Source organism: Drosophila simulans, chromosome 2R, assembly GCF_016746395.2.
Source record: "Drosophila simulans strain w501 chromosome 2R, Prin_Dsim_3.1, whole genome shotgun sequence".
Classification (NCBI taxonomy): Eukaryota; Metazoa; Arthropoda; class Insecta; order Diptera; family Drosophilidae; genus Drosophila; species Drosophila simulans.
In genome coordinates this window covers 15,655,756-15,671,410 of record NC_052521.2, presented here as the reverse complement: position 1 = coordinate 15,671,410, position 15,655 = coordinate 15,655,756, and the positions used below count along the sequence as shown (strand labels likewise).

Here is a 15,655-nt window from a genome sequence, read left to right as displayed (position 1 = left end):
CATCGAGTTGCCAACAATTAATTCAGTTTCGCCTGTTTCATTATGCATGGAGCTTACAGCTACCACTCTTCATTATTCGGCCCATCTGTCCCGATGTCGCCAGCTATTGTTTGTTTGCAGTTCTCCGGCCATTATGACACCATTTGCCAAGCCCACGTCAAACAAGAGCCAAAAGCGTCCGCATCAGCAGGCATCCGCATCGTGGCCGGGTTGGGTGATATGGGTGGTTAGATGGTTGGTTGGTTGCTTGGTTGGGGGTGGATAAAACCGCAGACGCAGCCATTTTGTTTGCACTGTCTAATGAGAAAAGTTTGCGGAAAGCATTGACAATGAATGCTCCTGATAAGTGTGTTGGTATGCGTGTGTGTGTTTCACGCACACAATAAAGCAAAGGCCATACATACATACATACATACATACATGTTCCTTGATCGATTGGCACACATTCGTTTAATGAGCTACAAGGAAATGGGAAATGGGGGAAAAAAATAGTGGCGAGCCTTGGTCAACCCTTTGCCGCTTTTAGCCTCTCTAATTGCTTTTGTTTTTTGGGCTAAGACCGAAAGTGACAGGAAAACCTGAAAAGGGCGGCGCACTGATGAATTGAACCCACTGAACCGCAGACAAATCGAGTGGGAGGATGCTCCACTTGGAACTTGGAACTCAGTGGCAAGTCGAATACGGGGCCTTTGGCTTGCGGAAAACTTAATGACTTCTGCGGCACAAGCTTTTGCAACACAAAACAAAAATTAAAAATGCCAATGCTTCGAAAGACTACGCAAAATGACTCCCCATCATACTACATCATCATCTGAATGGATTTTTCAGCTCTAATTGCAGCTGAACATTGAGTACTAAACGCTTTTAGTGCGCATTTCTCTGTCGTTTCCTATTACACTGACAAAAAAGTTGAAGAACTTTTTACCTTTTAAATAAAATTAGTAACTTTTAAGCGATTAAATTGTTAAGGTGACAATAGGACAACTTTCCATTTAAAGAGCAGTGCTTATATTTTTATTCACACATTGTCAGCAGAAGTTTTGTTTCAGTGTCCTTTCTGAGTTTTCACTTAGGCATAGCTGAGCACATGCGAATTCTGTCCTTGCCAGCTATCATCGTCAAATCACGCATACGCAGCGTAAACCCGGCCAAAAGAGCAGCATTTGAAAGGCATTCCGAGCAGGCGGAAAACTTTATGGCGAAGACTTACTCATGTATTCCGGCATTGCCAAAGAAAAGTTACCAAGCTGAAAGGGAGACGCGAAAACCCGAATTGAGACTGAATAAAAACTAGCACAGCGCAGACAAAGTATCGGGATTAAGTGAGCCACTTGCCGCGGGCTTTAAATCCATTCGGCCACAACGATTTTCCCCGCAAGCAAACAATAAAAAAAAAGCTTCGACAAAAAACTAGTCGCATTATCGCTCATCCGCTTTGGATATTTGTTCGCGTTTAGCGATTAAAAAAAAATATAAAAATTACAAAGATTACAAAAGCAGTAGAGTACATGGCTAGTTTAAAAGGTTAGACTTAGATAAGTGAAATCATGAAAAAAAAAAACAAATTATTAAATATATTTAAAAAGTGTTGCATACGAAAGGGTTAAACTTTGTAGTAGAAGAAAGAAGTTAAAAAATGCATTTCAATTTGAAAATCATCATAAGCACACTCCTCACCAGCAGCTCAAGCAAACGTTTGCTGCAGAAAGTTATCCAATTAGGAATCCAAGGGAAATCCCCGATAGATTCGCTCGCTGCTCGCCTTGCCAATCAGCTGAAAGCAAACAACCAAGTCTGAATAATGCATTACCCGCCACTTTGCTCCACACCAGGGCGAAGTGGATGTGGCCCCACTGCCCTGCAGGATGAGCCATTTGTCCAGCACCCGCTGCCAGCCACTGATATCGAAAAGCAATTTCCGTTATGATTGCCAGTGCTCCCTAATCCCCGCAACGGATGCACGCAAATGAGGGAGTGCAGCAGGAGCAAGACGTTGCCCGGGACAACGGCGACAACAAGTAGTCCTGGTAACTGCCATCAATCAAGGGTGAACAGTCAGTTTGGACGATAGCATAACCAAATAAGTTTACAGATCCAGACTTCATCGAAAAACCAAAGCCACTCAAGGTCAAAATGCTGTGGGGAATCAGTTCCGCGCTGGATTTATACGAGGAGTACCTAAAGGCCTTCAAGATCAAGGACGACCCGCTGCCGAAGGATGAGCATGCACGCGAGGAAGCAGAAGAAGCGGCCGGAGATAATACTTTGAACACCCTAAACATACTCATCTGCGGTGGAGCTGATCCGCGGCATGTGATCAAGACGCTGGCCAAGAGATACACACATCGCATTCGACCCAAACTCAACATCTATCTGCTCGATGGTTGCGCCGAAATTGAGGCCAGAAACATGCTGCTCCTAGGCGTAGCTCTGGAGGATCCCGAGTCCTTTAACCTGGTGTCCAAGGTGCACTTGTTCATGGACCTCTACGGAAATGCGGTGATCCGCCCCAGCTCGCACCATTACATGGCAGCCAAGGGACGCACACTACTCAAAATGGTCACCAATGAAGAGGAACTGCAGCGCCTGGCTCCCATGCTGAACATAGAGGGACTGAAGTACAAGGAGCGCGATGGCTTGGAGATGGCTTTCACTTTCTGGCAGCCGCAACCGTGGAATGTCTTTGAGGTGACCGCCTACTGGGAGCAAAGGTCGAGAGCCCTGCTCGGCACCCGGTATGACCATCGCAACGGGGCCTTTGATTGGGACCTGAGCATGACCCTAAAGGATCGTGGAGGGCAGCAGATCTGTTCGCAGGAGTACCGCTATTGGCGCGAGACCGGAGTGGCTTTCGTTTTTCCGGAATATGAGCACTGCAAGCCGAACAAGACACTGGCCGCTGGATTGGTGCGCAATGGACGCAACTTCATCCACCGTGGCTATGTGGGTGATATCCAGACCGGACCGTTTTGTGGCTTCGGGCTGCGCACCGTGGAGGAGCGAATGCATCATTCTGTGCACGGAGATAATGATTATCGTGCTACCGACATAACCGAACGCAATCTCATGGAATTCTTCCATGAATTGCTGACCCAGACGGCCTACGAGCACGATTCCACTCGCTCCCGACGGTATGGCTCCGTTCAGCTGCTGATGACGCCCTTGTTGAACCACCAGGAAGAGGACGCTGCTGGGCAAGCGGCATACGATAAGCCATGGATCCACGTGCCTGGAGTAACAGTGCACTTTGTGTCGCCGTTGGAGATGGAGCAGCTGAAACAGGGCGCAGCTCATTGGAACAATATGTTTGATGTCGTCTTTATGGCCTATAACTATTACTCTTTCTTGAGCAAGGACTTCTTCCAGGCGATGCGCGCACAATCACTTTTTATCCTGGAAACTAAGCTGATGACGGTCGAGCGCAAAGAACGTGTGCAGGAGTACGAATCCAAAGCCAAAGAGCTGATGAAGGAGGCAGGCCTTAAGGCGGCCATCAACTACCAGGCCATCAACGCCAAGAACATGTGGCTAAAATACAAAAAGACCGATAAAGAGGAACAAGAAGATGAAGCCGTGCCAGAAGCTGTGCCAGAAATAACTTTTAAATATGACACAGACACAGATTATGGGGAACCTTCTGAAGAGTATACTGGTCTAGTGATTGAGGAGATTCCCTCATCGAACCAAACTGTGGCAGCCATTAAGAAGGAAGTTGAGGCAGAAGGTCCCCTACAACCAAAAACTAATTTGCCATAAATAAGAAATCCGAATCCGAGTGAAATAAAATATGCATCTTAATGAATACAACGAGTAACTTTAATTTTGTCTCTGCTTTTTCTTTTGCTTCCCCGTTGCCCAAGTGTCCAGTTGGAACTCCAAGCCCTCCCGTCGCTGTCTTACTTTCTGCGGAGTTGCAAAAGAGGTAGCCTGCCGGCGATCCTCGTCAAAATCCAGCAAATGATCGATTCGAATATTAAGCTTCCTGGCCCGCGTGCCTGTGCTCCAATGATCTTTCTCCCTGCGGTGCTGGAATTCATTTTGCACGACCTTCCGACGTGGAACATGCTTCAAGGCCGCATCCCAGTCGCCGGTTTTCTTGAGGTCCAGCATAATGTTTATCATCTGGTTTAGAGTTAGCGACTTTCCCGAACCGGAACCCCACTGTAGATAGCGATCCAGGGGCAGTCTCGCCATCCGTAGACCCAATCGTTTGGCTTTGGCTAGCGAAAGGGGTTCGTTGTTCATAGTGTCTACCATGGCGCCCACGATGTAGATGTCATCTGGGTTGTAAGTGACCAGATCCTCGCGGCAGTGGGGCGTTAGGTACACCAGGTTCTGCTTGGGAAACAGCTCCGTAAAGCACTTGCTATGCAAGTTTATCGGGAACTCTGGATTGTGAATGGTGGGGATGTAGCGTTGGAAGCTCTGCATACATCTGCTGTCCATCTGAGCGTTGCAATAGTGGAGATCGAAGGGCTCATCGTTCATCCGGTTCTCTGCAAAGCACAGCATCAATTGCTTTGCTGCATAGGTAGCCTCCCGATTGTTCATGTGCTCATCGTAGGAGCAATCCAACACCATTTTGGGGGCGAACTGCATGGCCCGTGTGAGCCGGTTGTTCTGCCAGTGATTAATAGTGGTATCGTAGATACGCAGAAACAACGATGTGTGTCCCAGGCCATAGATAATGTGCGTATTCTCCGCGCGCTCCTTTCGCATCTCGGCAACCCGCCGCTCGGTTTCCTCCGCTCGCACTGCCTTCTTGCGCTGATCCGCCTCCTTCTTCATCTCGATTTGCCAGAGATAGGCAAAGTACTTGATCCTAGCTGATTTTGTGGGTAGCGTCAGCACGTGCTCCCAATGATGATCCTTAAAGAATTCCAGTGCCGGCACGCGGCGACCCTCTTGGTGGGCAATGTCCGCCTCCAGCTGCAGCACCTTCAGTCGCTTATCCCGTTCCTCCTTGGTCTCTGATATCGTATCATTACTTAACGCAGGAGCGGGCTGGGAAAACGGATTGACGAACTTCTTTTGGGGCTCCTCTGTGCCGGCTAACGAGTTCTCTGCGCCTGAGGTTTTGGAGGCTTGCCTCACTGGTGCGGCACTTCCCTTTAGCAACTGGGTGCCCAGACGCCATCGCGCAAAATGCTTCAGCATTTTAAAAATATACCTTAATGGCAGTAAACTATGTTATAAAACTAGATCGTGAATTGAATAACAGAAACAACGTGCTAGAGTTGCCAACTGTTGTGGATTGTGCGTGCGGAACTGTGAATGGCAAAAAGATAAAACAGCTGACGGACTTATTAACGTAATTTATGTTACTTGCGAAAGGTAAATAAAATTTTCCTATGACATTTTAAAGTGAATGTATAGATTTAAATTGTATTAATATTATAATAATAATAAAATGTTATTTAAAATCTAGCTAATTTTTTCTGTGCAAACTTCTAGCCAAATCAATTTGATCTGGCAGCCCTGTGTTCTGATCTCCCGCGTCGCCGAGTGACTGGCATAATATGAAGAAGCGGCTTTGCCGACAAATTTGCGCTTGGCTCGGGAAAAACGTGTAAAACATTTAATTTACCAACTAGACTACGCGAAAAGCGACATAATCACAATTAGCAATGGCTTTGGTTTGCGCACGTAAGTGAATAAATTAGATTTAGATTATAATTGGGCCATTATGAATCGCACTTTCCGTTCCATCCAGTGACAAACGAAGTCCCCGAGACGCCCGTGGTTTCCCCGTACTCGGGAGCCGTTTTCGAAAAGCGGGTGATTGAGAAGTATTTGTTGGAGAATGGCTGCGACCCCATTAGCGGCAAGGAGCTGAAGCCGGAGGAGCTGATCGAGATCAAGACGCCGGCTGTGGTGAAACCGAAACCGCCAAGTGCCACCAGCATTCCGGCCACTTTGAAGACGATGCAGGACGAGTGGGACGCCCTCATGATTCACTCGTTCACACAACGCCAGCAGTTGCAGACTACGCGCCAGGAGTTGTCCCATGCGCTCTATCAGCACGATGCCGCCTGTCGTGTGATTGCCCGCCTCAATAAGGAGGTGGCCGCCGCTCGCGAGGCTCTGGCCACGTTGAAACCGCAGGCGGGCATTGCCAACGCACCCACGGCAATACCACAACCTGCCCTGGCCTCTGAGGCTGGCGGAGCTGCTGCCCATCCCATGGAGCAAGCGGGCATGAGCGCCGAGGTCATACAGAAATTGCAGGACAAGGCTACGGTGTTGACGCAGGAGCGCAAGAAGCGCGGACGCACTGTGCCCGAGGATCTGGTTACAACGGATCAGGTTAAGAACTTTCTTACCGTGGCCTCCCATCCCGGCCTACACTCGGCCTCCGTTCCCGGCATTCTGGCCTTGGACATCAACAGTGCTGATCACAGTAAGATTCTGACCGGAGGCAACGATAAGAACGCCACCGTGTTCAACAAGGACACCGAGCAGATGGTGGCCATCCTGAAGGGACACACCAAGAAGATCACCAAAGTCATATATCATCCCAACGAGGATACAGTCATAACCGGCTCGCCCGACATGAACATACGCATCTGGCACGTGCCCACTTCGCAGACGCAGCTGCTCCTGCGCTGCCACGAAGGTCCTGTTACTGGACTCTCACTGCACCCCACTGGCGACTACTTGCTGTCCACATCATCCGACAAACACTGGGCATTCTCCGATATCCGCACAGGACGCCTGCTCACCAAGGTAATCGATACTGCCGAAGTCGGGCTGACGACAGCGCAATTCCATCCCGATGGTCTGATCTTCGGTACGGGCACCGTGGACTCGCAGGTTAAGATCTGGGATTTGAAGGAACAGAGCAATGTGGCCAACTTCCCTGGTCACACCGGTCCCATTTCGGCCATTTCCTTCTCAGAGAACGGTTACTACCTGGCCACCGCTGCAGACGATGCCTGCGTTAAGCTGTGGGATCTGCGAAAGCTGAAGAACTTTAAGACAATCCAGCTTGATGACGGTTACGAGGTCAAGGATCTGTGCTTCGACCAAAGCGGAACCTATCTGGCGATCGCCGGCAGCGATGTCAGGTAAGTGAATTGTACCTTCCTTATTCAAAGCATTCAGCATAAGGTTAAAATGAGTTATAAATTGGATTCATTTAATGTTTTGAGTAGAGTGTTGTTGTTCAGCTTAGACTTTGTTCTTCCATCGCTGCTCAACCTGCTGATCATGATGCTTCTTGAAGTGCGCCATCCAGTTGTGTAGCCGGTTCTGCTTAACCAACGCACGCCGAGACATCTCCTTCTCCGCTGCCATGCGACGTCGAACCTGCTGCTCGACGCTTCGTAGCTTGCTCGGTTCGATGTGGTCCAGTTTAGCCAAGAGTTCCAAAACATAGCCCTGGATCTTCTCCACCTTGGCTAGAGTCGTGTCCTGTTCGTCCTCGTATGTGGACTTGGGTGGCGGTGGTGGAGGCTGCATGTCTTCCAGAGTTCGCCATTGCTTGGACGACTTCTGGGCTGCTGGCTTGGATGGCGGCTGCGTTACCTCTCGTTTTTGCTCCGGCTTAACTTTGTTTTGGATTTGCTTGAGAATAATTGGTACAATGCTATTCAGCTTGATATTCAGCTTGCTGGAAATTAAGAATATAAAATACTAGTTTCAAATATGTACCCATCACAACTCACTCCTTGCAGTATCTCTGCTCGTAGTCATTTAATAGGCCCTTGGCACGCTCCTGAAGACCTGCCACCCGTCGCTGCAGGAACTCGGGATCCTTGAGGAACACATTGGCTTTCACCTGGCGCTCGTATGTCTTCTGGGCCTTGTCATGAAGAATGGCTACGATGTGGTTTAGGAGTGCCAACTGAGAAAAGCGCCTGTTGTAGTTGGACACCTTTAAGCGATTTCTCTCATAGCCACGTATCCAGATCTCTGCATTGAGATGATTACGCTTGGCCAAATATGGACGCACTATCTTGTCCATGTACTCTTGGACTTGACGCACTTGCTCGAGACCCGCTGGATGTCGTTCGGTGATCTCCATGGCAACGATTTCCTGCGGCATGCTAAGCTTATTGCTGGCATCGTCTTCGTCGGCTTGCTCCTCCTCCACTGTGTCATCAAAATAGCTGATTAGCTTGAGTAAATACTGAAAGCGACCGTAGACCTCCTGCACTTCCATCAGCACTCGCTGATGCTCCAGCTTCACCTCGTTCAGCTCCTCGCTTAGTTTGCTTTCCTTTAGCGTCTTCAGCTTTTCTTGGGCCTCTAACATTTTCTTAAACTCCTCCGCCTCCATTTTCTTTAGCGACTCCTCTGCAAACTTGTGAAACTCCTCGGCCTTTTCGTATATATTGTCTTGGTATTCCTTCTCGCGTTTTCGGTCCAAAAAAAGTTCTTGCGTGGCATAGTACATAAAGCGATTGCGGGTAATCTCCCTCAAGAGTTGGATGTCCCTGAAAAAAGATGTTAAATTACACCAGCACATAATGTGTTTGATTCCTTACGTTTTCATGCGAAATTTTCTGGCCAAACGTTGCGCACTGGCGTCTTTAATATAATCGGGATCGATGGTGGTGACCACACAAGGAGCACGCGGATTGGAGATCTCTCCGCGCTGGGGAATATTAATAAAACTTATTTTTGGAACTCTTATAATGAATTATTTCGCACCGCATTGAAATCCGCAATCGATAAGTTAATGGGCTTTGGAGGCTCCGGTTCCACATGGGTCTTGGGTCGCACGAAATCTTGAAGAGCAGCGAGCATTTTTAAGTCTGCGCATATTAGAGTATAATACTTACTTTCATATTCGCGATAAACCTTTCTTTTAAACTTTCGCATTTTAAGTTAGATTCGCCAAGGATTAAATGGATTCCCTTAGTTAACTTGTTTATTTGGTTGCCACGGTACAAATGAAATTCTGACGGTTGCTTCGTTTTATTTACAGGGTTTACCTATGCAAGCAGTGGCAGGAACTGAAGGTATTCAACGACCACACGGCCCTGGCAACAGGCGTGAGATTCGGCAAGCACGCCCAGTATCTGGCATCCACCAGCATGGACCGCACCCTGAAGCTCTACGCCATCGAATAAGCACTTGCAGAGTCCATACTTAGTAATTAAGTCCACAGTTTTCTTCTATAATATACCCTAATGATTGTGTGTTTTCTTGCACAAATCTTGCAGAATAATAAACCTGACCCTGTATCCAAATAATTCAGAATTTGCAAAACCCGCAGACAAGTTTTTCCTTAAATACTAACAAAATCCTTTAAGATCCATAATTTCAAGTACTAATATATTATCGTTTAAGCTTTTCTTTTTCCGCAGACTATTCATATTCATTTGATTCAATTTTAATGCATACACTTATTAACTTATTCAGTTCCGAACTTGGTACATCATTGTTTTCCACTTATGAAGCCGAGATCTGCTTTAGCGGTCGCTCCAAATAGGAGGCCAGTGACATGGCCTTTTGCTTCAGAAGACCCAATCCCACCGTTTGCTTGGCGTACAGGCACAGAAGGACACTGGCAACCTGTAACAGGGAATGTAGTTAAGATTTTATAATAGGAATCCCTGCTAAAAAAAAAAAAAGAGGATCACCTGTGTGATGGCCACATGACCGTTCTCACAATCGATGAGGACGAAATTGAGGCGACCTTCGCGGAAGGCGTTGCGTCCGTGCTTCTCGTAGGCCGCCCATATGTTGCTGGCTATGGCCGCCGTAATCCTGGCATCCTTATCGCCATAACCGGAGTAGGCCAATAGAGCTCCTTCCTGGCTGAGCAGGCTGTGGGGGTGCAGGGATAAGTGATTTTTGAAGGAATGGCATGGTAAGGGTCTATCCTACAGGGTGTTCTCCACTCCGCCGGTGTTCGCCTGGCTGAGGACCTGCGTCAAAGCTTTGGGTTTCAACATTTTGTGTATATTTAAAGCGAAAAATATAAAAAACAACAGAACTACGCCTTCACAAACACTGCATTCTGAATGGCAACGAATTCAGCTGATAAGGTGTGCGCGTTGCGCTGTGAATGACAACGGCAGATGTAGCGCCATCTATATGACGATATTAAAATTATAAACAAATAAAATTTTCAAATTAAGATTTGTTGTTTTTGTATTCAATATTTATTATTATCTGCTTTTGTTTTCTTCTGTTATCGGTTGGGAAAAGGGAAACATTCATTTTACTATCTTTGGTTTTGGTACTTGGTAATAATATATTATAATAATATAATATATAATATAATAATATATATATTGAATATTGCATTTACAAATTAGATAGTAACCTAATGAAAAAGCTATATTTTCATTTTTTCATTATTTTTGTAACTTTTTAAAAGTAACTACATAGATAATTTGGACACCACTATTAAACTCAACCTTTTCATGTATTCCAAGTACCTAAAAAATGTGCATTACATGTTAAATTTTGATGACATTGAATTGATTAATATTATATATATTTCCATCCTCTACTAACATTTACTGACTCAGACCATAATCCCCATATAGTTATGCTTCGTTTTATCAGCTACTTTCTTCAGAGGCACTTATCTCGCCCCTTCAATTGCTAAAATGGCAGCCGAGCTATCTGCGTTCCATCCATAACTTCCGCATAACGAGAATTTGAAGGCGTATTTGGTGACGTCATTGGCAAACCAGGTCACGGATCTATTACGCAGCAGAGCTGCACTCTCCCTCTCCCCCCCGTTCATCCACTACCTCCATGCGATGCATCAGCACTCCACAGGGTCAGAGCAACAGTAGTTACTTTCAACCACCAAAAAAATTCGAAACGCCTCAGTTTCCGAATACCTGTACTTTTGGTCGCTGGTGCTACGCAGTTAGCCGAAAATCCTGGTTAGCAGGGTGCATTTTGGGATTGCAAATTGCGCATGACTCAGCACCACCGCCTGGCTGCCTGCCTGCCCCCATCCTCTCGAGAAATTTCGGAGCAGGGACTGCAAATTCAAGAATCTGGGTCATTGGCAAGTACGCCGTGGATGATCTGCGCCAGGAAGCGAATGGTACGAGTGAAACGTCGCTGGTGTTGCATTAGAAATTTATTTATTAACTTAGATTCAACCAAATTTAGTCTTGGGTAATGTAAACCGAGCAAACCAACGTTCGCCACGGGGGCGAGCAGTAGCCTACGTACTGCATTGGTACATGATATCGCAATATTGATGGAGTCTTATTGTTAATTAAATATTACTACCGCTAAGTATTATGTACACTTTGACAAAAATACATCGGGGATATCCCTCTATATGACATTGTTTGGTGTAGCCTTTCATTATGGGTTTATTTGTTTGTCTTGTTTTGGGTGCAAAGTGGGATGTGTTTTGGATTTAAAGAGGGTGGAACATTATATCAGGGCCGTGTTTCGATATAGCAAGTAAGATTCGAGGACCAGGTAAAAGATTCATAGATTTATCGTGAATTTTTCTGATGCTCCGTTTTGGGGGTGCGCTGGCTGATCTGTAAGCTGTAGTTTAGAATACATACGCATGGCCTGCATCTGGCTGTTGTTGCGCTAGCTAAACTTAATTACAATCTTATTTACATGCTAATCATGTCCGCATAGGAAACACGAGTATCAAAATACACATGTGTACAACTATAAATGTTCTTCATATTCGATCACAGCGCGCGCTCAATGTGAAACAAAACTTTAAAACAATGATAACAAAGTTCTGCAACTGAAAGAGTTTCGAAAAAGTATGGCTCCGCTACCCTCCTTGATTTCGATTTATTTGTTTGGGAACAGTAGCAGGCCTATTGCGTCGAAGATCGGGCACGTTTGGGGTTCGAGTACAGCGAAATTAGCATGGACGGGTCTGGCTGGCTCGGGTCCAAACGCCTCCTGCGCTGCGGCGGTAGGCGTTCCGTAAAACGTTTCGGTATACCGGCTTTCAGTAGCGTTTTTCGGTCGTACAAGTCGAGATTGTCGTTATAGTATGTGATGGCGTCCCAGCACATTTCGCTCAGTTTGGGCACTGTCATCCACATCTTATACAGATCGTTGCGGCGGCGCATCTCCTTGTCAATGTACTCGATGCCTCCGAATACGTACATGCATCCATTATCGGAGTGGGCCGCCGAGTGGAAGTAGAGCGGGCGGGGCAGGATGGCGGTCTCGATGCGATACCAATGCTTAGTGCGCAGATTAAGCTTCCAGATGTCCGAAAAATATGTGGAGAAGTCGCCCTGCAAATCAAGGATTTCGCATTAGTTGCTGCATTGACAGCCTCAAAAGAGAGTGGTGTAAATTCTGTCTAATTTCCACAAAGTTAAAATATTCTACGGCTATCATTTTTATTAATATCTTTATAGGATGTTTAACTCACTTGCAGACCGCCCGTGATGAAAGCCTCGATGTCCCCAGTGGACGACTGGTGTTGCACACACGAAAAGCACTTGCGCGGCTTTGGATAGCCTCTGTTGCCGTCATCTGCATCCACAGCACGCTGATCGGGATACGTTTCAAAGTAATCCCAGCAGTTCGCCTCCAGGTTGTAAGCCGGAATGCGCTGCAAATCGTATACAGAGTGCGATGTTCCGCCGCCCAGCACAAAGATGTGCTTGCCATCATAAACGACCTCGTGACGGTAGCGTCCTTCAGGGTCGTCTCGCATCTCCGGACGACTTATGTATACATTCTCCCATATACCGGTGCGCAAATCCAAACGATAAACATCACAAGTGTAATCAAATCCCGTCGTTCCACCGATTGTGTACAGAAAGTGCTTATGGATCACTATTCCCGGTCCGTACTGAGCCGTGGGCAGGTCACCCTTCACCTGCAGGCGATCCACGCCCGGTGTCGCGCCAGCGCTAGCCGTTCGGTAAATGTAACAGTCGTTGGAGCAGGATACTCCAAATGGATAGCCAGTGCCGCCATGGGACTGAAAGAAAAGTAGTAAAATTAGAATTTAATTAATAAAGAGTAAACAAAATGGATACAAGCCCACTTTCCTAAACTTTACCTTTAAATTGTTACGAAAATGATATATTATGGCTCTTCCTAGAACGTGAGATTAGGCAAAAAACTGGTTGTTTATTAAACAATTTAGCTTTCTAAACCTCTGGATTTTTTCTATATATAGTTACATATGTATATGTATGTATTTTGAGTTAAGCGGGTGGCACCGACGCCCCTGACATTGCTGCCAATGCATTTAATTAGCAGATACTTGAGCTGCAGCAGCTTATCATCGCCTGGTGGCGAAAGAGCAGAGAAATGGGAAAATGGGGAGGGACCAGCAGTAGGGCGGGGGGAGGAGGCCGAGCTGCAGCCCCGATAAGCGGAAACATGTGTCTCCAGTGTGTTTTTGTGTATGCATCGGGGCATGATTCGTCATCAAATTATAGCTAATTGTGGAATGCAAGGGAAGGGCATTGCTGCCAGCATGAAATGCCAACAGCTCCCGTTTGGCTTTGCTTTCGGTTCGGTTTCCTCCCGAAAACTAAAAAAGCGCGCGCACTCAGCTGCTGGGTGGGTAAAAATTGTAAATACAATGTTTTCAGTTTTTCCAGCCGAGCGCGAGGTGGGGAAAGCTGGAAAACAAGTTGTTGCATGCGGCAGCAGCATAAACAACAACTGCGTAGTAACCAAAGTGGAAAAAGAGGGTTGCCTGGCATGCGCAGAGGCAGAGGAGAAGGAGATGGAGGTGGTAGAGGTGGAGGAGATGGTGGAGGAGGTGCCTTCCGAGTGAGAGGCAAACGGCAATGGCCATGGGCAGCTGTTTGGGTTGACATTTCGGGTGTTTAGAATGCATAAACAAAAAGCAGAGGCGGCGGTGTGGAGACGCGGAACAGGGCGTGGCATTGGCCCTGGCGATTTTCATTGCCCAGAATAGCCCTCTCTCACTACTCTACTAATTCACTCTCTTTCGAGATCTCCGCGATCAGCTGTGACTGATTTCTCTGCTCATTTCACCATTCAATTGTGTTTTCTACTTAAGCACAAACAAGTTTTTTTTGTTGCAATTGGTGGTTTGCCTAACCTACACAGAAAGAAATATGATCACTTCAAGTACTAGCAATTTGAACGAAATAAAGCAAAGAAATCTAAAACTACTCATTAACGATCACAATTTTCAATCGTATTGGTTTTTCTTTGTGTTTACCAACACACCCAACGAGCAAGAGACAATCCAACTCATCTATTTTCGTCTGCCTTAAAGCCCTCGAACCCCGCCCCGCTCTGCAGAGATTACCATCAAATAGATACTCACAATCAACACGTTATTGTGAATGGTCAATGCATTGGAGGCCAGCTCCACGGGCATATTGGCGGCATTGCCCGCATTCAGCTCCAGCCTCCAGGTCCTGGTGGCAAAGTTGTAACTCCATAGCTCCTGGAAGAGAAGGCAGCGGCCGTGGCGTGATGCAGACATGGCGCTCCGCGGATTGTAGCCACCCAGGGAATACAGATGCGAATTGGAGGCGATGATCCGGTGGCCACTGCGTGCAAGAGGGAATCCACCGGGAATATTTTTATCCCTGTACTGGCACTTGACGAGACGCAATGGCTGGAAGGCGTACATAGGAAGCTGGCTGGCCACCTGAGATTGCTGGTCCGGCGAGAGGAAGACATTCAGGACACTCTTGGATAGCTCTGTACCCTCGTCCTGCTCATCGCTGGAACTGGACCACTCGTCGGAGTACATCTCTTCGAATTCTGACTCCGAGTCGGTATCGCCGTAGTCCACGTCCACGTCGTCGTCTTCCTCATCTTCTTCCTCGTCCAAATCGCTGGCTGCGTCCATGAGCTCCACGGCAGCCTGAATGGCATTGAAGCGGGCGACATGCTCACCGTTGTCCTGCTGCGGCAGAGCCTCCTCTGGCTGACCCACTTCCTCCTCTGGCATGTCCTGTTCCATGATCAGATCGTTATTATTGTTGTTGTTATTATTATTATGGTTGGCCAGCTGCTCCTGGTGGTCAGTTATACGAGGCGTCCGGTAAATCTTGGCCAGGAAATCGCAGATAAACAAAAGAAACGTCCAAGTGTGACGCAGTTGATTAAATACGATACACTTGAATTTGCCTGGATTTAGTATGTTCATAACACCCTTGCTGTGTTTTGAGTTTTGATAACGTAACTGACAATTTGGAGCTTGATGTTGCTTGCCACAGGGAACAGAACAATTTTGATTTTACTTTCGTCAAATGTGGTTTTGCTTTTTCAGTTTTCTGTGGGAAAGGTGGGAGGGGGGTCTGAAGCGACCTCGCACAGCTGGTTAAGTAGGCTGTTGTTGTTGTTCATTTGATTTCTGCTGCTTCTGTTGCTATTGTTGTTGTTTTCGTTGTTGCTACTGCTGTCATTTTGACACACACTGCCTCTCGCTCGCACCCACACACACACGCACGCACATGTGTTACGTTACGTGGTTCGTGAAAATGTTTGTTCCTTTGCTAATTCAACTGCTCGTCAATTTTTCCCGCTAGGCTAATGCAATTTCACTGGTTGTGGCACGCTGGCGATTTGTTTAATTATTGCAGTCGATTGCACTCGCGCATCATTCCGTGTGCGACAAACTACGCTTTAAATGTAGAACTGAACATTCGAGCAGTGTGGCCGTGAAATTATCGATAAGTTGCCATAAACGGTCACGCTGCATTCGAGTGCACTTGAGTCAGAGGTGATACGCTAT

The 15,655-nt window shown here is 46.9% G+C and overlaps 6 protein-coding genes across 7 annotated transcripts; 2 read left to right on the top strand and 4 right to left on the bottom strand.

Moving 5' to 3' along the window:
- Positions 1-2,036: 2,036 nt before the first annotated feature.
- LOC6735124 (dynein axonemal assembly factor 3 homolog) lies at positions 2,037-3,802 on the top strand. Its single transcript, XM_002082065.4, has one exon. It carries the CDS (start codon positions 2,134-2,136, stop codon positions 3,754-3,756), a length of 1,623 nt encoding a protein of 540 aa, XP_002082101.2. The 5' UTR covers positions 2,037-2,133; the 3' UTR covers positions 3,757-3,802.
- LOC6735123 (mitochondrial ribonuclease P protein 1 homolog) lies at positions 3,795-5,280 on the bottom strand. Its single transcript, XM_002082064.4, has one exon. The coding sequence runs from the start codon at positions 5,155-5,157 to the stop codon at positions 3,817-3,819; it is 1,341 nt and encodes a 446-aa protein (XP_002082100.2). The 5' UTR covers positions 5,158-5,280; the 3' UTR covers positions 3,795-3,816.
- Positions 5,281-5,474: 194 nt separating this feature from the next.
- On the top strand, positions 5,475-9,200 carry LOC6735121 (pre-mRNA-processing factor 19). Its single transcript, XM_016181644.3, has 3 exons — positions 5,475-5,646; positions 5,714-7,067; positions 8,933-9,200. The coding sequence occupies exons 1-3, from the start codon at positions 5,628-5,630 to the stop codon at positions 9,075-9,077; spliced, it is 1,518 nt and encodes a 505-aa protein (XP_016028395.1). The 5' UTR covers positions 5,475-5,627; the 3' UTR covers positions 9,078-9,200.
- LOC6735120 lies at positions 7,130-8,937 on the bottom strand. Of its 2 annotated transcripts, XM_016168422.3 has the most exons (5): positions 8,787-8,937; positions 8,656-8,732; positions 8,490-8,599; positions 7,668-8,438; positions 7,132-7,612 (listed from the first exon to the last, which is right to left on the bottom strand). In XM_016168422.3, the coding sequence occupies exons 1-5, from the start codon at positions 8,824-8,826 to the stop codon at positions 7,171-7,173; spliced, it is 1,440 nt and encodes a 479-aa protein (XP_016028394.1). In that variant the 5' UTR covers positions 8,827-8,937; the 3' UTR covers positions 7,132-7,170. The 2 variants fall into 2 exon arrangements, with proteins under 2 accessions (XP_039147426.1, XP_016028394.1); XM_039291492.2 differs by having other exon boundaries at positions 7,130-7,612; positions 8,656-8,937.
- Positions 9,201-9,254: 54 nt separating the features above from the next.
- LOC6735119 (ragulator complex protein LAMTOR2 homolog) lies at positions 9,255-10,007 on the bottom strand. The gene is made up of 3 exons (XM_002082060.4): positions 9,838-10,007; positions 9,591-9,777; positions 9,255-9,522 (listed from the first exon to the last, which is right to left on the bottom strand). Exons 1-3 carry the CDS (start codon positions 9,903-9,905, stop codon positions 9,400-9,402), a joined length of 378 nt encoding a protein of 125 aa, XP_002082096.1. The 5' UTR covers positions 9,906-10,007; the 3' UTR covers positions 9,255-9,399.
- Positions 10,008-11,043: 1,036 nt separating this feature from the next.
- Positions 11,044-15,635, bottom strand: LOC6735118 (kelch domain-containing protein 10 homolog). The gene is made up of 3 exons (XM_016168421.3): positions 14,234-15,635; positions 12,344-12,901; positions 11,044-12,203 (listed from the first exon to the last, which is right to left on the bottom strand). The coding sequence occupies exons 1-3, from the start codon at positions 15,065-15,067 to the stop codon at positions 11,772-11,774; spliced, it is 1,824 nt and encodes a 607-aa protein (XP_016028393.1). The 5' UTR covers positions 15,068-15,635; the 3' UTR covers positions 11,044-11,771.
- Positions 15,636-15,655: the final 20 nt, after the last annotated feature.